This window comes from Bos indicus x Bos taurus, chromosome 14, assembly GCF_003369695.1.
Source record: "Bos indicus x Bos taurus breed Angus x Brahman F1 hybrid chromosome 14, Bos_hybrid_MaternalHap_v2.0, whole genome shotgun sequence".
Lineage (NCBI taxonomy): Eukaryota > Metazoa > Chordata > Mammalia > Artiodactyla > Bovidae > Bos > Bos indicus x Bos taurus.
In genome coordinates this window covers 61,075,478-61,099,304 of record NC_040089.1, presented here as the reverse complement: position 1 = coordinate 61,099,304, position 23,827 = coordinate 61,075,478, and the positions used below count along the sequence as shown (strand labels likewise).

General features: G+C 39.5%; 1 protein-coding gene across 23 annotated transcripts in view; it reads left to right on the top strand.

The window, feature by feature from the left end:
• The window catches only part of RIMS2 (regulating synaptic membrane exocytosis 2), a 603,774-nt gene that overhangs the window by 164,836 nt on the left and 415,111 nt on the right, over positions 1-23,827 (top strand). For all 23 annotated transcript variants that reach the window (XM_027561367.1, XM_027561351.1, XM_027561359.1 and 20 more), the window contains one exon: positions 10,085-10,395. In XM_027561367.1, the coding sequence (XP_027417168.1) occupies positions 10,085-10,395 (311 nt within the window). The remainder of the gene's footprint in view (positions 1-10,084; positions 10,396-23,827) is intronic.

Here is a 23,827-nt window from a genome sequence, read left to right as displayed (position 1 = left end):
GTAATTTTTCAAAGCCATTATCAATAGCCAACTAAGACTTGGAGATGTTCCAAGTAAAAATTTCTTCTGTACTGCTGCTGTCTCCTGAGGGACTTAATGAAGACACCACTGAACTCTCCTGTATCAGCTGACAAATATGATTGTATATTAGCTAGAGATGCCATGCTTGTGGTTCATGGGGAATTTGGCAAAGTCTGGCTGCTTGTCTTGGGGTTATCAGATGGAAGAAATTTTCTGATACTTGTTTTATAATCTATAAGCCCATTACATTGAAATTACATTGATCTCTTAATTCGTTAAGGAACATGTTTGAAAAACTTTAATCCTCTTAAAATATGGTCTGGTACTCCCTTGCCAGTTGTACCATGACAGCGCTAGGGAAGGGACATGTAGGTTAGTAGCCTGCAGTGCCACTGAACTCTACCTTCTGAGGGACAGAAACACCACAGATCTAATCATGGGAACAGTAGGGTCATGCTATAATTGACTTTTCTGGATTTCCAGGCCTCTTGCAGATCTCTGCGTTCTTTTTTTTCCCATATGCAGCCTGGGCCTGGGGAGAGGAAGCATTAGGGATTTTTGGTGTGATTGTATTCCTTTTGTAGCATTTCTCATAATAGTAATCTAAAGAATATTTGTATGGTCATTTGCAAATATTTGTCTTCCTTACTATACTTTAAACTCCACAGCAAAATCTATGTCTGCTGAGCTGTATTTGCCAGCTCTTAGGTAGTGTCTGGCATACACTAGCCATTTAGTGAATACTGAGTGAATGAATAAATAATGAATGAGTTAGTGTTAGTAGTTACTTGCACATCTATAAATAAATTAGAATTTTATGGTCTGAATTAATTTTATGGTAAATTACAGCTTCATCCAAGCTTATCTTTTAATGCTAAATGTATAATCTTTTAGGAGATTATATTAGATACAATATATTCAGTGATGTACTGATACATGTTAACCACAGGCTCTCTGTAAGAAAATGTCCTGGTTGGTGGTATTTTCCAATTTTCATAGTCTATAAAAACGTCCACAATGGCTGCTTTCAAGTAACTCAGATTACTTCATCGATTGCAGAATTGAGAAGAAATGTGCGCAAGCTGTTCTTAAGACTCAGTGAAAGTTGGCTCCAGATCAACGTTGAAGCACATTTTTATGCCTTTTTAGTAATGCATTGTTCATATAAAGAGTATGCTGGTGACGCATTCAGTAGAACATGTGCTTTAGAAAGATTTTGAATTAGTCAACTGCAAATGATAAACTTAGAAAGTTTCTGTAGCTCAACATAATAGAATTTTATTTCTCACAGTGTGAAGTCCACACTACTGTCTGTGGCTGATCATCAGAGACTCCCTTCCAAGTAGTCGTTCAGATTCCCAGCCTCCTTCTATTTTTTAATGGATCCTTTATCCCCCAGGGTCTTGAATGAAGAGCTTGATCACAGCATATGAGAGTTTTGAATGGTCATGAAATGGCACACATCATTTTGCTTGTAATCCATTGGCCAGAACATAATAATGGCCATCTCTACAAGGGAGATTGGGAAATGTAATTTTCTAAGAGACAAAGGAAATAAATTTAATAGCTAGCTAGATACGACTGAGCGACTTCACTTTCACTTTTCACTTTCATGCATTGGAGAAGGAAATGGCAACCCACTCCAGTGTTCTTGCCTGGAGAATCCCAGGGATGGGGAAGCCTGGTAGGCTGCCGTCTATGGGGTCGCACAGAGTTGGACACGACTGAAGCGACTTAGCAGCAGCAGCAGCAGCAGCGTCTTCCACAGTTTTCTAGTCATGTGATAGGGTCAAACCAATCAATTTAACACTTTATTTCTGACAAATGCACACATTGATAAGCATTATAGATTAGTGGTAGAGCCTAGTAAATTCTTTTATTCTGTGCAAAGTTAGCTGGTTTTATCAACTTTGCCTTGGTCTCATTAGCATCAGTCTCTAAGCAGTAATCCTTCATTTCTCTGAAATACTCTATTATTTATTATCCCTATTTAGATGAAAATCAGAGTTTTCAGAGGTTTACATTCCTTTAAGTTGTTGTGTGCAGTTAACATAGTTTGGTTTGTGACTATGAAGTTTAGCTATTACATTTACCATTTTTATGGTTTTGAAGAGATATTTCTATTTTCCTTAGTTTTTTCCCCTTTTTAACCCCAACAAGGATGTTTGTGGAATGGAACATATGGTAATAAGGACAAATTTGGGTCACTAGTATTTCACCTCTTATATTGCTATATTACTTTGAAAATATTGGCATATTTAGAACTGAAAGTAATAATACCTTATAATTTTGAATCCTCTGTGTCTTTGTATTCTCAGGGCCTAGATTTTTTGTTTTGATAAATGATGACCAGCCAAACTAATAAGCTTTAACCTTGGTGATTTATGAGCATATATATTTCTAAGATGTTTTAAAAGCATTTATCATAAGGTACATTTGCTGGTTAACTTAACTGGCTAAAGGATTCCATTAACAAAAGTCCTGCTATTTTATCCCAAATTAGTTAATTTTTTTCCACAGACACAGAATTCAGCTCTAATAGACATCAATTGTTTCACAGACAGTTAGTGAAAATTCACTTCACAGCACATCTATGTATTTGTAAGATGTTGTTCAGTATCAGCAATTGATGAGTTGCAGTGTATGTAAAGGGCTTTAAGTGAAATTGTCAGTTTCTGTATTAATTTAAATGAGTGGATTTAGGCTTTCTGATCCTTAAAGATTAATAGATTCTTAATCCAAAAGTAGGAGGAGATAGTGAGAGAAGGGTAACTGGGTATTAGGATATGAGGATTACTAGAGGCCAGCAGTTTAGGAAGGAACATAAGATCTAGTCAGAATTCCCTGGTGGCTCAGACGGTAAGGAGGGAAACCTGGGTTTGATCCCTGGGTTCGGAAGATTCCCTGGGGAGGACATGGCACCCCACTCCAATGTTCTTGCCTGGAGAATCCGTGGACAGAGGAGCCTGGTGGGCTAGAGTCTATGGAGTTGCAAAGAGTCAGACACGACTAAGTGATTAAGCACAGTACAATGTGGATAGCCCAGAGAGGATGGGAAAGTATTAATACATAGTGTCTTTAATAGAAGTCAGACAGCATCCTTCACACCTTGCAGTCATTTATTTTATGTATTAATATCCACTGAGTGTTAACAGATAAGGAAAACTAAGCTCATAGTGCTTCTAGTTCTTCTTTTTTTTTTTTTTTTCATTTTGTGCTGCTTGGAAATGATACTGCTTGTACAATGAGTTAACTTAAATTTATAAATTTGTACACATAGTATCAGACATTTATCTAGTTTGCACTGGGTAGGGCTGGTTATAGCCTCCTCTAACCTACCCTAGTCATTCTGAGGAACACACTTGTAACTCATTGAACACACTGAGTTGGGAATTGCTGCCCTGATGGCTCTCTTAACTTTACCAAACATCAGAATCACCTGTAGGATTTGGCAAATAAATAAAAGAAAATAACATATTTCTGCATTCTTTCCCAGTTTCTGATTCAGTAGGTCTGGGGTGTAGCCTGAAAAGGTACACTTCTAAAGTTTCCAGGTGATACTTAGGCTGCTGTTCTAGGGATACTCTTGAAACTCTCTGGAAGAGCTTAAGTAACCTGCTTACCTTGTGACAAATAATGAAGCAGCAGTAAGTTGTTTCTGCAAATGATCATGATTAGATAGTTGTCTGTCTCACAAACTCTCATTTCTGTTTCATTATCAATTATCAGGTACAAAAGGATGTTATTCTTCAATATTCTGAGTGTGACTTAGTCCAGATAACTTCATATCATAAAATCATATAGATGTATTATCACTGTTAACATGAATCATAATTTTTTTTAAAAAACCAGAAAAATTCAAATTTAATTTTTAATGTTATTTTCTGGTTCTATATTTAGTTGCTTTCACTTTTAAAAGAGATCTGCAGTACCTACATTTGTCACAAGATGGCATTTAAAGGCTGAAGATTTTGGTTGAAATTTGATTTTTGAGACTATTGATGAGTTAAATGTATAATGTTTCATATGTATTCAAACCAAAAGAAATTTGAACTATGATGTATTTTTTAAAATTTGAGTGAGATTTTGATATTTTAATATAAAAAATGCTTTCTTATTATAAAAATTAGATAGTAACAAAAATTAATGTTATTGATGATTAATTCTTTTGGAAACAGACAAAACATGAATCTTAGTGTAATAGCATAAAAATTTTATTACATTACATCCCCCAGAAAGATTTCAAATGATTTCAAGTTAGCAAAAATTTAGGTCTTACTGTTCTATAATGTATAATGTCTTATTATGCAAATAGAGTTTCCCAGGTGGCTCAGTGGTACTCCTTCTGCCAATGCAAGGAACACAGGAGAACTGGTTTGATTCCTGGGTTGGAAAGATCCCCTGGAGTAGGAAATGGCAACCCACTCCAGTATTTTTGCCTGGAAAATTTCATGGACAGAGGAACCTGGTGGGCTACAGTCCACAGGGTCAAAAGAATTGGGCACGACTGAGCAACTGACTGAGCAAATAGATTCAAGGGATTAGATCTGATAGACAGAGTGCCTGATGAACTATGGACGGAGGTTCGTGACACTGTACAGGAGGCAGGGATCAAGACCATCCCCAAGGAAAAGAAATGCAAAAAGGCAAAATGGTTGTCTGAGAAGGCCTCACAAACAGCTGTTAATAGAAGAGAAGCGAAAGGCAAAGGAGAAAAGGAAAGATATATCCATTCGAATGCAGAGTTCCAAAGAATAGGAAGGAGAGATAAGAAAGCCTTCCTCAGCGATCAATGCAAAGAAATAGAGGAAAACAATACAATGGGAAAGACTAGAGATCACTTCAAGAAAATTAGATACCAAGGAACATCTCATGCAAAGATGGGCACAATAAAGGACAGAAATGGTATGGACCTAACTGCCGGGGTCCAGCCCTGGTGGATCCAGGGAATTCAAAGCGGGGACGGCGTAGGTGAGGATCAGGAAACAACTGCTTAATTAAACGTTAATTAAGGATATAAAGAGTAATAGAATAAGGATAGCTCAGTGAGGAAATTCAGTGGAGAAAAGAGGCTGAATAATTCAGCCAGAAGGTGAGCGAGAGAATGACATGGGGAGACCAAGTTTTGGTGAACAAGGCCTGCACTTTATTTTCCAAAGTAGTTTTTATACCTTAAGTTATGCATAGAGGATAATCGGGGAAGGGGTAGAGTCATGCAGCAAGCCAGGCTTTCTTCCTGCAAACTTATCATATGCAAAAGCTTAGGTGATTTGCATCATCTTCTGGCCCGGAGGCCTGTTAACATTTTAAGACCCTTTCTTCAGAAAACTTATTTTTCTCTAAAGGTGATTGGTCAGGAGCCACCCTCCAAAAGCATTAGATAAAGTTGCATTCCTACACAGCAAAGGTGTGGTGGGCTATAACAAGAAAAAGAATTAGCTCAAGGGTCCCAGGTTACAAACATTAAAGCTATGCACTCAATACTTAAACCAATTATATTAATCAATACACTGCCAGGGACACAGCAGGTAAGGGATATGGAAACTTAGCAGCAAACATTGGCCCAACAAGTGAAAATCCCTTCACCAATACAATTTCTAATCAATCTTTTAACTGCTCAAAGGAATCTGTATTTAGACAGTTTAGAACATCTCATGCCTCTCACAGTTGGGAGGATCTGAGCAATCACATGTGGCCGGAAAAACCTATTCAGGCAGGCTAGAGGACTTCCAAAGGAGTTTGTAGGTTGAAACACTATCACACCCAGGAACTTTATTAACTGGAGCTGTAAGTTAACTCTTCTTTTCAGAGAGAGGTAGTGGGGGACAACCCTCTGTAAAGTCAGAGGTGTAGGTGAGAGCACAAAGCAGAAAGTAGGCAGACTCTGGTTTTGGGGGTAGATGCTCGAGAATTTCCAGGGGGTACTCCTGAGGCTCGATCCCGCCTTTGCGTATGCTGAGCCTCCTTCCTCATGACCTTTGCCATGGGTGGAGTTCCTCACGCTGGCTCCTGGCAGTGATAGACTTCCAGTTGAGCTATTCCAGACCCTGAAAGATTATGCTGTGAAAGTGCTGCACTCAATATGCAATATGCAATATGCACTCAATATGCAATATGCCGGCTCCCGGCACCTAACAGAAGCAGAAGATATTAAGAAGAGGTGGCAAGAATACACAGAAGAACTATACAAAAAGATCCTCATGACCCAGATAATCATGATGGTGTGATCACTCACCTAGAGCCAAATCCTGGAATATGAAGTCAAGTGGGCCCTAGGAAGCATCACTCAAACAAAGCTAGTGGAGGTGATGGAATTCCAGTTGAGCTATTTCAAATCCTCAGAGATGATGCTGTGAAAGTGCTGCACTCAATATACCAGCAAATTTGGAAAACTCAGCAGTGGCCACAGGACTGGAAAAGGCCAGTTTTCATTCCAGTCCCAAAGAAAGGCTATGCCAAAGAATGCGCAAACTACTGCACAATTGCACTCATCTCACACACTAGTAAAGTAATGCTCAAAATTCTCCAAGCCAGACTTCAACAGTATGTGAACTGTGAACTACCAGATGTTCAAGCTGGTTTTAGAAAAGGCAGAGGAACCAGAGACCAAATTGCCAACATCCGCTGGATCATCGAAAAATCAAGAGAGTTCCAGAAAAACATCTGCTCTATTGACAATGCCAAAGCCTTTGACTGTGTGGACCACAACAAACTCTGGAAAATTCTTAAAGAGATGGGACTACCAGACCACCTGACCTCTTGAGAAATCTGTATGCAGGTCAGGAAACAACAGTTAGAATTGGACATGGAACAACAGTCTGGCTCCAAATAGGGAGAGGAGTACGTCAAGGCTGTATGTTGTCACCCTGCTTATTTAACTTATAAGCAGAGTACATCATGACAAACACTGAGCTGGATGAAGCACAAGCTGGAATCAAGATTGCTGGGAGAAATATCAATAACCTCAGATATACAGATGATACCACCCTTATGGCTGAAAGCAAAGAAGAACTAAAGAGCCTCTTGATGAAGGTGAAAGAGGAGAGTGAAAAAGTTGGCTTAAAACTCAACATTCAGAAAACTAAGATCATGGCATCCAGTCCCATCACTTCATGGCAAATTGATAGGGAGACAGTGGAAACAGTGGCAGACTTTACTTTCTTAGCTCCAAAATCACTGCAGATGGTGACTGCAGCCATGAAGTTAAAAGACGCTTACTCTTTGGGAGAAAAGTTATGACCAACCTAGACAGCATGTTAAAAAGTAGAGACTTTAGTTTGCCAACAAATGTCCGTCTAGTCAAAGCTATGGTTTTTCCAGTAGTCATGCATGGATGTAAGAGTTGGACTATAAAGAAAGCTGTGCACCGAAGAATTGATGCTTTTGAACTGTGGTGTTGGAAAAGACTCTTGAGAGTCCGTTGGACTGCAAGGAGATCCAACCAGTTGATCTGAAAAGAAATCAGTCCTGAATATTCATTGGAAAGACTGATGCTGAAGCTGAAATTCCAATACTTTGGCCACCTGATGCAAAGAGCTGACTCATTTGAAAAGACCCTGATTCTGGGAAAGATTGAAGGCAGGAGGAGAAGGGGAAGACAGAGATGAGATGGTTGGATGGCATCACTGACTCAGTCACTGACAGGGGGTCTGGTGTGCTGCAGTCCATGGGGTCACATAGAGTCAGACACGACTGAGTGACTGAACTGAACTGAGCAACTGAGCATGCAGGCATGCACATTATGCAAATAGAAGATATAGATGTTGCCCCCAGTGAGCTTTGAATGTAGTTGGAGAAACATGAAGAGAAATGTATATCCAGTTTGAAGAGAGAACAAAATAAAAATGATCAAGTACAGTGTTGTTTGATATAGACTGTACAAACAATGTGAACTGAAATAATGGGCAATGAAGCAAAAATTTTAAATTGCATTTTACAAAAGCATCCTTGTATCGGTTGAAAATAGCATGTTGAATTTTTCTTTTACTGTGATTATCTATATTATTATAATTGATTCAAACCAAGGAGAAATGTTTAGCCATCTGGAGAGCCTTAAGATTCAGTATTTGACATAAATATGACATTAAAATCACTCGATTTTTTTTGATTAATTGAAAAACATTTTTTGGAAGAAGATAAAAGTTTATCTGCCCATACAGATGTTAGTTTTAAAATTCTTTGATTCCTGGAGTCTGAAAAACGCATCTATTAAAAAATCAAGAGTAGGATGATGGTTACCAGGGGATGGGAGGGAGAAAAGGGAATTTGCTGTTTAATGGATATAGACTTTGAATTTTACAAGACACACAAATTTTGGAGATCTGTTTCACACCAATATAAATATACCTAATACTACTGAACTGTGCAGTTAAAAATGGTTAAATTGTGCATTTTATGTGAAGTGTCCTAGTAAAATTATGAAAGTGTTAGGTTTCTATTAATCAGCAATATTCCTAAGCTTTATTTTAGCCATTAAGAGCTACTCAAAAGAAATAAAAGCCCCTCAAGAAGCTGTAATATATTTGGTGATAAAAGATTAACCTATTATTAGTAGGTAACCTACTGAAAGTCCAACATAAACCAGGCATTGTGCCATGGTGCCAGACATTTTATTTTATTTTTTTGGGGGGTACATGTGTCTGTTTCAATTTTTATTTTCTCAGGGTATATGCCTAGGAGTGGGATTGCTGGGTCATGTGGTGGTTTTATTCCTAACTTTTTAAGGAACCTCCATACCATCTTCCATAGTGGCTGTATAAGTTTACATTCCTACCAGCAATGCAAGAGGGTTCTGTTTTCTCCACACCCTCTCCAGCATTTATTGTTTGTACTTTTTAATAATGGCCATTCTCACTGGTGTGAGATGGTATCTCATTATAGATTTGATTTGCATTTCTCTAATAATGAGTGATGTTGAGCATCTCTTCATGTGCTTGTTAGCCATCTGTATGTCTGGAGAAATGCCTTTTTAGGTCACTTCCCCATTTTTTGATTGGGCTTTTTTCTGGTATTGAGTTGTATGAGCTGCTTGTATATTTTGGAAAGTGTCAGTTTCATTTGCTATTATTTTCTCCCATTCTGAGGGCTGTCTTTTCACCTTGTTTGTAGTTTCCTTTGCTGTGCAAAAGCTTTTAAGTTCAAGTGTTCTGCCTATGCTTTCCTCTAAGAGTTTTATAGTTTCTGGTCTTACATTTAGGGCTTTATTCCATTTTGAGTTTATGTCTGTGGTGTTAGAAAGTGTTCTAATTTCATTCTTTTCCATGTAGCTGTCCAGTTTTCCCAACACCTCTTATCGAAGAGTCTGTCTTTGCCCCATTGTATATTCTTGCCTCCTTTGTCAAAAACAGTACCCATAAGCGTGTGGTTTTCTCTCTTGGTTTTCTGTTTTGTTGCATTGGTCTTTATTCTGTTTCTGTGCTAGGAGCATACTGTCTTGATGACTGTAGCTTTGTAGTATAATCTGAAATCAGGAAGGTTGATTCCTCCAAATTATTTCAATCCTCAAAACAACAACAGGAAAATGAATATTAATATCCCTATTTCTTATTTTATCATTAAGGGAACTAAGTTCTATAAACATGAAGGTTCAGTACCTTGTTGAACTTTGAATTTAGTTGGAGAAAAATGAAGAGTAATGTATATCCAATTTGAAGACAGAACAAAATAAAAATGATTGCCAAGGTTCCTTGGAGTTGGTATTAGATCCAATTTTTTCTAGCCTCAAAATCCATTTTCTGTGTATTTTATTATGCCTCTAATTTAAATAAAAAGCAATTAAAGAATACAAAGAAACAAATAGTAATTATACATTCTAGTTTGGTATTTCTACTGCCAGTAAATATTGTCTATTTCATTATAGTTATTTTGACAGAGTTAAAAGATACGTAATTTAATTAACAATAGTAGTTAATCTGGATTGTGTTTTAACTTTAGAAAGAATGACCATACATACATATATATATATATATATATATATATATATTAGCTTGAGTTGTTGTCTCTCTTTTTACTTGCTTTTAACTTTGGAAACACTAATTTCTTTTCCCTGTATATTCACATGCAGGTTATGTGGGTATGTAATTTGTGCCGAAAACAACAAGAAATCCTCACTAAATCCGGAGCATGGTTTTATAATAGTGGATCTAATACACCACAGCAACCTGATCAAAAGGTTCTCCGAGGACTTCGGAATGAGGAGGCGCCTCAGGAGAAGAAAGCAAAACTGCATGAGCAGGCCCAGTTCCAAGGACCCTCAGGTGACTTATCTGTACCTGCAGTGGAGAAAAGTCGATCTCATGGGCTCACAAGACAGGATTCTATTAAAAATGGGTCAGGAGTGAAGCACCAAATTGCCAGTGACGTAGCTTCAGACAGGTAAACATTTTGCTTAATCTTTAGGTAAATATTATTTTTAAACTTCATTCCAAACAGAAATACAAATACACGACATGTTTAGGCAACAAATGAGTTGTCTAAATATAATGTAAATGTCCATATGTTTTATAGCAATGCTGAAAGTGATGTTAGGACTTGAGCTCTTATATGTTTGAACAGTCGTAGATTTGATGAAGGAGTGTCAGATTGTTCCAGAATAAAGAAGTGAAATGAAACAGGGAGCCTTGGTAGGAGGTCATGATCCCAGGAAAGACAAATGGGCATAAGAGCAATGGGAATGAAGGAGATGGTTTTTAAGACACTTTGGAGAGGTTGGATTGATGGGACCAACTGGAAGAGGAATTGAGAGAACAGGGAAGATTAATCACGTTTCCAAAGGTTCTACCTCAGGTTGAAGCATGAAATGGTTTTCCAGCTGATGAAAGGGTTTCATAGTTTGATTTTTCCATTGACTAACTCTGTTATTAACTCTTTGGCTCAGTTCAATGGGCTTCTCTATGTTCAAAGTGTTAGACTTTTAAAAATAGTTTATGAGTCTTAGATTTCCTAATTTTGGAAGGGGGAGAATGGAAAGTTTTGTTGGGAAGATTATTTTTCTATACCATATTCCTCTGTTTGAACTGACAATTTAAAAAAATCTAGTTCACACTATGTTTGTTATCTGGAAGTGGCAGATGCATTTACATGTGAACAACTATAAAGTCATGCATTTGTTGAAACACAAATCTAAGTTGTGCTTACAGGATGGTCGGTTCTGAGTGTTACTAAAATGCAAGTCTGTGTGCCCCATGCACAGTGAGGCCAAATGGTACCAAAGCTTTGGAGTCTGGAACAGAGAAAGATACATTGCGATGCCATGAGAGGAGACAGATGGCTCACATCCTCAGAACCCCAAAAGCTTTCACCAAAGCCCTTCGTAGGAAAGGTGAGGGAGGGGTGTAGTTAGCGTCAGATCCCTTGTTCTTGAGGTCAGATCATGGTTGGGTAAGAATATTCCCGCAAACCTCCACCAAAACAAATGATATTCTCTGTTCTGACAAGAAAAGGCAAGGTCCCGAGTCTCAACTTCTGCTCTGTGAGGTCCAGGCCCTGGCTAAGAGAAGGGGGCTGGTTACCCTGCCCAGGAGTGTTCACATCCAGCACCCGGTCTAGGTCCTCTTACCAGGGTCCAGGCCTGGCAGATGAGGCTGGCAGTGCTCTCAGGACTGGGTCCCCAGACCCTGTGTGGCCGTCATCACTGAGGGAACCCGGTGCCCAGGACTGCAGGCTTTTCATTTAAACTGGAGAGAATCATTTGTGGCAAATACCAGTCAGATTAATTCCCAGCTCACAACAATTGCCCTTCTTTGAGAAGAGCCCCAACCACAGAGGTGGACCTGAAGTAATGGTGTACAGTGTTCTTATAACTTATAACCCGACCTCTGGCCACCTCCTAGGGGTAGACAACTGATCAAGCTGTACCAGTTTTTGAAACTTGAATGGACAGACTGAAGCTGTTACCTTAATGACAGTATCCACATACTCAGGTGCTGAGGCCTCCATGGACTGTGACTCATGGAGACTGCCCCCGCCATTTGGTAAAGGCCTGGGCCCAGCCACTGGGCAGACTTGGCAGGGGCTCTGGAACTTGGCAGGGCACAGCCCTTAGCCTTTCCCAAGCCACCCCAGCTCATCTGCTGGTCCCCAGACCAGAGGCCCAGGAGGACCTGGGGCAAAGGGCACAACCCACCTCTCACTGCCCTTTCTGCCTGGAGGATCACTGGAGTCTGACTGTTGGCAGAGGGGACCTCTAGCCACTGCTCTAAGGGTCTTGTGCTAATGGTCACACGCTGGCCAGGTAAGAGTGGTGTGCTAAGGGCTGCCTGCCCACACTGCCCCCATTACAATTTGAAGGCAAGGAACAAATCTCTCCTTTAAAGTTAACATCAGATTCTGCTCAGTAGGAGTTTCTTAGTAACAGAATTTGACTTACGTTTTGTGATGTAGATCCCCCTCCAACTTGAGGACACCTGCTGCCTCTGTTTAGTCACTTCAGTTGTGTCTGACTCTGTGTGACCCAATGGACTGTAGCCCACCAGGCTTCTCTATCCACGGGATTCTCAAGGCAAGGATACTGGAGTGGGTTGTCATTTCCGTCTCCAGGGGATCTTTCTGACCCAAGGATTGGACAGCTGACCCCCGCCCATTTTCACAGTGACAGCTCTTAATTATCTTTCTGCAGAGCCTGGACTTTGGCCGCTGGCCTGAGGTCTGACCCTATGTAGGATAGTGATGCCCTCTAACCTCTGTCTGCCACCCCGTCAGTCTTCTCTGGCTAGACACCCTGCCAGGTGCCAGGAATGGAAAAGCTCAGACTCGAAATCCAAAAGAGGGGAGTGTTGGCTGAGAACTGGAGGGCTGTGATCCTCCATGTCTGTGGGGTGGGGAAGGTGCTCAGCTGAGGCGGAAGAACCCAAGCTAGGCTGGCTACCAGCAAGACCTGTCCCCTGGTGTCTATGACCCTCTAGGCTCATGGCTGTTTGGAGTCTGGCCATCTCGACTCCTCTGCTGGCTCTCAGAGCCTTGCCTGCCTCTAGCAGACATGCCCCTGGAGGCGTGCCCTCAGCCCCATCACCCACGCCCCTTCTGTGTCCAGCTTAGCTGAGGCACGCCTGCCTCTATTCCATGAGCACTCAATTATGACAGGTAAGGTAACTATGAGTCACTTTGTTGTTGGTGTTCAGTCGCTAAGTCGTGTCTAACTCTTTGTGAACTCATGGACTATAGCCCACCAGGCTCCTCTGTCCATGGGATTTCCTAGGCAGGAATACTGGAATGGGCTGCCGTTTCCTTTTCCAGGGGGAGTCACTTTAGAAGATGCCTGAAGCCATCACCCTGGTGAAGCTACATCTTAGGAAAATAATGAAATGATGGCTGTGCTGGTTGTTTGAAAACTAGCAAAAGTGAAACAGACAGTGTAAATCCTATCTTGGGCAAAACAGTGGTGATTTCATGGCTGGTATGTTGTGAACACGTCTCAGTGCAAAATCTCAGGAACTCAGGACTTTTAAGCTTAGAGGACCATCTTAGATTGAGGACACAAAAATTTAAGAGCAGGTAGTTTTTTATACGTAAGGCAATCCAAGGTATTGCCTGTAGGGATGTGGGAAATGATCCAGTTAAGGAAGCAATACAATATTGGATGCATTCAAGACCTTAACCTCTTAGCAATTGTGTCTCAATCTTACTGGTACTTTTGGGAGACAAAGTATCATTTCACAGAGTTATCCCATGCAATGGGTAAGGAGGTTGTGGGTATTTATCCATAACTTTCCTTTGTTGTTGGATTAAGACTATTTCTGGTGGGTATTAACTCTCTGGAACTCATTGCTCAAGCATATTCCTGTGCCAGAGAAAACAGTCAGGCAGAATATTACAAATACAGTAAGAAAGCATCACTATGTAGGGAACAGTGAAGGAATAAGGCAATGTGGGTTGAGACAGCAGCAGTGTCTGCTACACAAGGACTTCATGAATCAGGAAAAATTGTGAAATGGCAAGTATAATGATCAAAGTATATGCACTTTGATGAAAAAAATAGATGATAACCAATGGAGCTAGGATTTTAAATGAATAAACGGTAATAAAATGGATAATGGAAGCAGACTCCTTCAAAAACTCGATAGCTGAATGAGATAGTTTCCTTTGGACTCTAGAAAGTTAGGTTTAGGAAGAAAAAAGGAAATATTAGAAGCCTGGATCACATAATAGATTATTAAGCTTTGGAGTGCATATTGTTAAGAGGTTATGGACGTTAAAAATAAACCCAACAAATTTATGAGTAATTACTTCACCATTGTAGGGAAATTAGAAGCATATCTCTAATCTTTGAAGAAGGTGGTAAAACCAAATATATTTCTTTCAATATTATCCCTTGATGCTTCTTTCACTGACAAAGGACTAGCCCAAATGAACAGTAGAATTCTGACACATTATGGGGAAGCATAATTCAGAATTATGAATGTTGAAAGCTGAACATTCAGAAAACTAAGATCATGGCATCTAGTCCCATCACTTCATGGGAAATAGATGGGGAAAGAGTGGATGACTTTATTTTTGGGGCTCCAAAATCACTGCAGATGGTGATTGCAGCCATGAAATTAAAAGACGCTTACTCCTTGGAAGGAAAGTTATGACCAACCTTGATAGCATATTAAAAAGCAGAGATATTACTTTGCCAACAAAGGTCCATCTAGTCAAGGCTGTGGTTTTTCCAGTGGTCATGTATGGATGTGAGAGCTGGACTGTGAAGAAAGCTGAGTGCTGAAGAATTAATGCTTTTGAACTGTGGTGTTGGAGAAGACTCTTGAGAGTCCTTTGGACTGCAAGGAGATCCAACCAGTCCATCCTAAAGGAGACCAGTCCTGGGTATTCATTGGAAGGACTAATGCTGAGGCTGAAATTCCAATACTTTGGCCACCTCATGAGAAGAGTTGACTCATTGGAAAAGACTGTGATGCTGGCAGGAATTGGGAGCAGGAGGAGAAGGGGACAACAGAGGATGAGATGGCTGGATGGCATCACCAACTCGATGCACATGAGTTTGGGTGAACTCCGGGAGTTGGTGATGGACAGGGAGGCCTGGCATACTGCAATTCATGGGGTCACAAAGAGTCGGACACGACTGAGCGACTGAACTGACTGACTGACAGTTGTGATTGGAGTGACTGGAGTTATAAATACCCTTCTCTCAATAACTGATAGAACCAGTAGGCAGAAAATCATCAAAGATACAGTAGACTTGAAAAACAGTATCAATCAACCTGACCTAACTGATATTTACAGAACAATCCAGCAAACAACAATAGCATATTCATTCTTATTAGTGGTACAAAGAATGGTAAGAAGATAGACTGTATTCTGTCCTTTAAACAAGTCTCATTGTGCTGAAACAGTGAATATCCATTTAAAAATGAAATTTGAAGCTTGCTTTTTTACCATAAAAATAACCAAAAATGGATCATAGCTATAATAATAAAAATTAGAAGTATAAAACTTATCAAAGAAAATGTAGAAGAAAATCATTGTGACCTTGCTTTGGGCTAAAACTATAAAGCTTCTAGGAAGAACCAGAGGAGGCTATCTTCATGATATAGGCAAAGATTCCATAGATAAACACAGAAAGTGCTAACCATAAAAGGCAAAACAATGACAAACTAGACATCATCAAAATAAAAACTTTGTTCATTAAAAGATACTAAGAAAATGTATAACCAAATTAAACTTTAAGAAATTTCCAGAGAAAATATTTGCAATACATGTAGCTTAAAAAGAAATATAAAGAACACTCACCTTTAAATAATATAAATAAGGGACTTCCTTGCTAGTCCAGAGGCTGAGACGCCAATCTCCCAATGCAGGTGATCTGAGTTCAATCCCAGGTTGGGTTGCAGATCCCACATGCTGCAATTAAGAGTCACATGCTACAACTGAGAGGCCAGGCACAGCCCAATTGAAAAACAAAACAAAAGCCCTAAAAGTGCAAAAAGTATTTTCTTCACGACAGAAATGCACAAATGGCTGCTAACCTGATAAAACTACAAGGAGAATGTCCTGTCTTTATTCATTTGAAAGATGCAAAGCAAGACAACAATGAGACACTTTAGATGCACTCACTTGGAAAAGCTACAATTGTAAAACAAAAATGAAAACCATGATATCATTTAACATCTGTGAGGATTTGGAGCAATTGGATCCAACCAGTCCATTCTGAAGGAGATCAGCCCTGGGATTTCTTTGGAAGGGATGATGCTAAAGCTGAAACTCCAGTACTTTGGCCACCTCATGCGAAGAGTTGACTCATTGGAAAGGAGTCTGATGCTGGGAGGGATTGGGGGCAGGAGGAGAAGGGGACGACAGAGGATGAGATGGCTGGATGGCATCACTGACTCGATGGACATGAGTCTGGGTGAACTCTGAGACTGGTGAGTTCAGAGGGAGAACCCTGATGGACAGGGAGGCCTGGCGTGCTGTGATTCATGGGGTCGCAGAGAGTCGGACATGACTGAGCGACTGATCTGATCTGATCTAATCTGATCTCAAATACTTTGCTGGTGAGAGTATACTTCCTCTACTTCATTTACTCTGCTGGTGAGAGTAAATGCTTTCTGTTTTCAGTTGAATTAAACTTGAACCATTGTCAAGTTTCTTTCATTTAAGAGACATAAATGGAATTGCAATATATGCCAGTTTGCCCAGGACAATCCAGTTTGCACCTGCTGTCCTGGCAGCCTGCACAGGTTGGCTTTTATCCTGGATTTTTTTATATGAAATATTTCATTGAGTTGCCTTATAAACTGGCTTGAGTTTGATAGGTCTCCACCTTATACTTTTAGCTTCTGACATGATTTAATTCTGTGTGGAACATATGTGCAGTTAACAAAGTTCTGATCTGAAATATAGCCAGCAACAGTCTATCTTTTCCCCAACTTTTCAGACATAAGATAGTTAACATTCCTCTTTCAAGGACAGGATGTAAGCGCTTGTGGACAAAATGAAGTGTGGTTGAAAGGTGGTGGTGGGAGAAGTATTTAATATCACTGTCCCACTTACCCTGTGGTTATAAACCAACTTTGTCATGGCTCATTCTTTGGCATTTGAGATGCAGAAATCAAAGTTTGCATAGTCTTTGGAAAATTTAGATTACAGTTTGGATGTTTTTTATATAGTGGTATTGTCATTTATTGTAGACTTTAAATGTGTAAATGTTTATATACTTTATTATTTGGTAATTTAAAAAGCTTTTGCAATGAGTACTTCATCAGCAAGGTGCTAAAAATTGAAAATGTGTTTGACTGTGTATAACCCGCACAAAATTTTTGTTTCACTTGCCATCCACTAGGGGGCTCATAGTCACTGAATATATCACTGCAGAAAACAAAATATCTGGTGGAAAAGCATCTATTTCAAAAATTAGTATAGTTATTTTAAGAAGAACCGAAAATCACAGAATAATACATATATAGATGGTATAGTTTACATGTCATTTTGAGAAACATTTATTTTACATGAAATGACTGCTTTAAGATTAATTTTATTTATTTTGAATTCCAAGTTTCTTTGTGCTCAAAAAGTAAATTACTGGCTTCATTAACATAAGAACGCCATTGCACTGGTAAGTGTTGACCTTTTAAAAAGAATTTGGAAAGTGGTGGTTATCAACTATAAGACACTGAAAATTTTCCCTACAAAAAGTAAGGGAGGAAATGAACAAATTAAACAGATTTCATGATGTAAGAGTCAGGTATCTTCCTCATCAATGTAATACTAGTGCCTTACACAGTAATTGATACAGTTGCTTAGTGAAGGGCTTCTCTGGTGGCTCAGTGGTGAAGAATCCACCTGTCTTGCCCCAAGATGGAAGTTTGATCCTTGGGATGGGAAGATCCCCTGGAGAAAGAAATGGTAACCCACTCCAGTATACTTGCCTGGAAATCCCCACGAACAGAGAAGCCTGGTGAGCTACAGTCAGTGGGGTTGCAGAGAGTTGTACACGACTTAGCGACTGAACAATCAGTATCAATGTGCTCAGGGAACAGTTACTGAAAACCTGAATGAATGGAATAGTAAAATAGCTTAAGGAAAAAGAAGGCTGATCTATAAGGGCATGGGGATGTCTGACAGAACCCCAGGAAAAGAATGAGGATAAACTTTATGAACAATTGGAGTTATGGATTCAAATTCTACAAACTCTTATCTCACTGTCTTTTCTCTATTTCTCATCCTAACTGTTCTTTCTTGTGTCTTTCCAAAATGGTTTTTACTATTCAGCTGTTCTGTGTGGTAGGAAAGACGACCATCAATAGAAATTTGTTGAACAAATGAATGAAAGGAATATTGTAGTAGCCTTCATATTGAAAACCAGTATATTATCATAATTTTACATAATGCTTGGGGATTTATATGGTAAGTTAACTTAAAGAAAAGTGATGTAGAGTGATTGAGTAGTTAGGAAACAAAACTTTGCTAGGAAAATGCAGTTACAAAGTCTAAGATAACGCATAGTTGAACTGGGATTTATGCTACTTAGGGTTGAGATAGAGCATGAAGTATAAATTCTTGCCATTTGAAACCTATTAAAATGCCTCAACATTTAACTATATAATGGTACATATATAAGAGTATTGTAGGAGGGGCTGTGTGCATTTTGTTCTGACATTCAGTATCAAAATTGATCTTGCCAGTGGCCCATAAAAATATTACCTGGTCTAAAAGGATATAAATAGCATTTTATGTTTCAGATCTCTTAAACTGGCTGCAAAATCAGCAACTTCTGAACTCATTCATAGCGTATACTTGTTAGTGAAGTTAGATTAAATTTATTTTTAATTTATCAGCAAGTGTTAGAAATTATTTTCTCCTCAATGACCTAGTATTATTCTAGATTCATTGAATTATTCTATAGAGATAGCTTTGATAGCTATTAGAAAAATATGTATGCTAATTAAAATACAGTTTATGTGCTAATTAAAATACAGTTTATAATCAGCCACGCTTTTTATTTGAATCTTGTTTTGGACTCTTGATTTTTGAGTAAATCTGAAAACTTCTGAGGTCACAGGGAAAGACTGTCTTATGCTTCAAAGTGTATTTCTTCTGTGTGTTATGTCCCAGTTCTATATACCTACTCCATATCCTAGCCACTCAGTTTCTTTTTCTTCTACAAACACTGGTGCTATTTTTGTATGCATTTCTATACTTATTCTCTGCAAATACAATAATATATTCTTCGTATATAAATACATACATACATTATTTTACATATAAAATATATGTATATATATTATATATGTGTATATATTTATGGGATTCCCTGGTGGCTCAGTGGTAAAGAATCCGCCTACCAATGCAGGAGATATGGCTTCAATCCCTGATTCAGGAAGATCTCCTGGAGAAGGAAATTGTGACCCACTCCAGTATTCTTGCCTGGGAAATCCCATGGACAGAGTAACCTGGTTGGCTACAGTCCACAGGGTCACAAAAGAGTTGGATACACTAAACAACAACGACAATATATGTTTTTTCCTTTAAAATGATAGCATATATATAGTATTCTATGTCTCTTTTTTCATTTAATAACATATGTTTACCAATACATAAATGACTGTGCTTCATTATTACTTTTTGGCTTTGCCTCATGGCTTGCAGGGTCTTAGTTCCCCAACCAGGGACTGAACCTGGACCCCAGCATTGGAAGCATGGAGTCCTAACCGCTGGACTGCCAGGGAACTCCCATTTCACCATTATTTTTAATGGATGTGTCAAAATTATTTAGTTCCTAATGATGGAAACTTAGGTTATTGCCAAAATTTTTTAGTTTACAAACACTGTTGTAATAAATAATCTTATAAATATGTGGATACACATATATGTGTATATATAAAATCTTGTACAAGAGTAAATCTGTAAGGTAAATTCCCAAGTGGAATAACTTGGGCAAAAAATACGTGCAGTTTAAACTTTTTTTTTTGGCATTGGCAAATTGTTTACTATAGAGAATGTACCAATTTATACTTCGGTTCACAATTATTCAGTTCAGTTCAGTCGCTTAGTTGTGTCCGACTCTTTGCGACCCCATGAATCGCAGCACGCCAGGCCTGCCTGTCCATCACTAACTCCCGGAGTTCACTCAGACTCATGTCCATCGAGTCAGTGATGCCATCCAGCCATCTCATCCTCTGTCGTCCCCTTCTCCTCCTGCCCCCAATCCCTCCCAGCATCAGAGTCTTTTCCAATGAGTCAACTCTTTGCATGAGGTGGCTGAAGTACTGGAGTTTCAGCTTTAGCATCATTCCTTCCAAAGAAATCCCAGGGCTGAGCTCCTTCAGAATGGACTGGTTGGATCTCCTTGCAGTCCAAGGGACTCTCAAGAGTCTTCTCCAACACCACAGTTCAAAAGCATCAATTCTTCGGCGCTCAGCCTTCTTCACAGTCCAACTCTCACATCCATACATGACCACTGGAAAACCCTCAGCCTCGACTAGATGGACCTTTGTTGGCAAAGTAACGTCTCTGCTTTTCAATATGCTGTCTAGGTTGGTCATAACTTTTCTTCCAAGGACTAAGCATCTTTTAATTTCATGGCTTCAGTCACCACCTGCAGTGATTTTAGAGCCACCCAAAATAAAGTCTGACCCTGTTTCTACTCTTTCCCCATCTATTTCCCATGAAGTGATGGGACCAGATGCCATGATTGTCATTTTCTGAATGTTGAGCTTTAAGCCAACTTTTTCACTCCACTTTCACTGTTATCAAGAGGCTTTTTAGTTCCTCTTCACTTTCTGCCATAGGGTGGTGTCATCTGCATATCTGAGGTTATTGATATTTCTCCTGGCAATCTTGTGCTTCTTCCAGCCCAGCATTTCTCATGATGTACCCTGCATATAAGTTAAATAAGCAGGGTGACAATATACAGCCTTGATGTCCTCCTTTTCTTATTTGGAACCAGTCTGTTGTTCCATGTCCAGTTCTAACTGTTGCTTCCTGACCTGCATACAAATTTCTCAAAAGGCAGGTCAGGTGGTGTGATATTCCCATCTCTTTCAGAATTTTCCACAGTTTATTGTGATCCACACAGTCAAAGGCTTTGGCATAGTCAATAAAGCAGAAATAGATGTTTTTCTGGAACTCTCTTCCTTTTTCCATGATCCAGCGGATGTTGGCAATTTGATCTCTGGTTTCTCTGCCTTTTCTAAAACCAGCTTGAACATCTGGAAGTTCACGGTTCATGTATTGCTGAAGCCTGGCTTGGAGAATTTTGAGCATTACTTTGCTAGCATGTGAGATGAGTGCAATTGTGCGGTAGTTTGAGCATTCTTTGACATTGCCTTTCTTTGGGATTGGAATGAAAACTGACCTTTTAGTCCTGTGGCCACTGCTGAGTTTTCCAAATTTTCTGGCATATTGAGTGCAGCACTTTCACAGCATCATCTTTCAGGATTTGGAATAGCTCAACTGGAATTCCATCACCTCCACTAGCTTTGTTCGTAGTGATGCTTTCTAAGGCCCACTTGACTTCACATTCCAGGATGTCTGGCTCTAGGTCAGTGATCACACCATTGTGATTATCTGGGTCGTGAAGATCTTTTTTATACAGTTCTTCTGTGTATTCTTGCCACCTCTTCCTAATATCTTCTGCTTCTGTTATCCATTCCATTTCTGTCTTTTGTCGAGCCCATCTTTGCATGAAATGTTCCTTTGGTATCTCTGATTTTCTTGAAGCGATCTCTAGTCTTTCCCATTCTGTTGTTTTCCTCTATTTCTTTGCATTGATCGCTAAAGAAGGCTTTCTTATCTCTTCTTGCTATTTTTTGGAAGTCTGCATTCAAATGGGTATATCTTTCCTTTTCTCCTTTGCTTTTCGCTTCTCTTCTTTTCACAGCTATTTGTAAGGCCTCCCCAGACAGCCATTTTGCTTTTTACATTTCTTTTCCATGGGGATGGTCTTGATCCCTGTCTCCTGTACAATGTCACGAACCTCAGTCCATAGCTCATCAGGCACTCTATCAGATCTAGGCCCTTAAATCTATTTCTCACTTCCACTGTATAATCATAAGGGATTTGGTTTAGGTCATACCTGAATGGTCTAGTGGTTTTCCCTACTTTCTTCAATTTAAGTCTGAATTTGGCAATAAGGAGTTCATGATCTGAGCCACAGTCAGCTCCTGGTCTTGTTTTTTGCTGACTGTATAGAGCTTCTCCATCTTTGGCTGCAAAGAATATAATCAGTCTGATTTCGGTGTTGACCATCTGGTGATGTCCATGTGTAGAGTCTTCTCTTGTGTTGTTGGAAGAGGGTGTTTGTTATGACCAGTGCATTTTCTTGGCAAATCTCTATTAGTCTTTGCCCTGCTTCATTCCGTATTCCAAGGCCAAATTTGCCTGTTACTCCAGGTGTTTCTTTACTTCCTACTTTTGCATTCCAGTCCCCTATAATGAAAAGGACATCTTTTTGGGGTGTTAGTTCTAAAAGGTCTTGTAGGTCTTCATAGAACCGTTCAACTTCAGCTTCTTCAGTGTTACTGGTTGGGGCATAGACTTGGATCACAATTATTAGGAATCTTATTTTCTAATTCTTTAGCCGGTACAATGTTATAAAACTTTGACCTTTACCAGTCTGACTTATGTAAAATTATAGTGCATTATAATAAACATGTGCAGAAGTGCTCAACTGGATCCGGGTATAGGTTATTCTGGATCTTTGGCTCAGAGTCTCACTAGGCTGCAGGTAAAGTGCTGACTGGGATTGTAGGTCCTCTGCTGCTCAGGGACCTTTTCCAGCCTCACTAACTGTTGGCAGAATTCAGTGCTTGCAGTTAGGTGTTAGACTGAGGCCCTCAACTCTTAAAGGCTACCCATTGTTCCCCTTGATGACTCAGACGGTTAAGAATCTGCCCGCAATGTGGGAGACTCAGGTTCGATCCCTGGATTGGGAAGAGCCCCTGGAGAAGGGAATGGCTACCTACTCCAGTATTCTGGCCTGGAGAATCTCAGGACAGAGGAGCCTGGCAGGCTGTAGTCCATGGATTTGCAAGGAGGCTGACATGACTGAGTGACTAACACTTTGACTATTCCCTGCCATTTGTCCTTCCCTGTAGCGTGACAGTTTTTCTTTACACCAACAGAAAGCCTATGCTGCTCTGAATCTCTCTGACTTCTCTCTCTGACCTCTGTAAACTCTCAGGCCCACCTTCCATAATTTTCCTTTTGATTAACTTAGACTAGGCTGAGTAGGTACTTCATATACAAAGAATCACCTTCCTTTTGTCATATGATGTAGCCTGATCACTGGAGTAAAATCCCATCATATTCACAGGTTCTGTCTGCTCTCAAGGGCAGGGGATAACAAGGTATGTACACTGGGTCGTGGGAATCTCAGGGGTTATTTTGGAATTCTGTTTTCCTTAGATTGCTAGTATTTTTTCCCAGTTTGTTATCTTATGATTATGCCTATGTTTCTCTTTTTCATATAAACATAAATGCATCTTATACTGGAGTATTTTTCTTATATGAGTCTCTATATTTAAACAAACAGATATAATTCACTTGTAAAAAATTCACCCCTTCAGAGTATAAAACTCAGTGGATTTTAATGTATTAATGAATTTGTGCAACCTTTAATGCTGTCTAATTCCAGAACATTTCCATCATCCTCAAAAGAAACTCTGAACTCATGAACAGTCAATCCCATCCTCCCCTGCCATCAGCTCCCTAACACCACTGATCTACTTTAGATCTCTGTGGTTTTGCCTGTTCTGGACATTTCATAAGAAGAATCAATATGTGGCCTTTCGTGTGTGGCTTCTTCTACTTAGCGTGATGTTTTCAAGATGCATGTTGAAGCATGCATTGGTGGTTTGTTCATTTTATGACT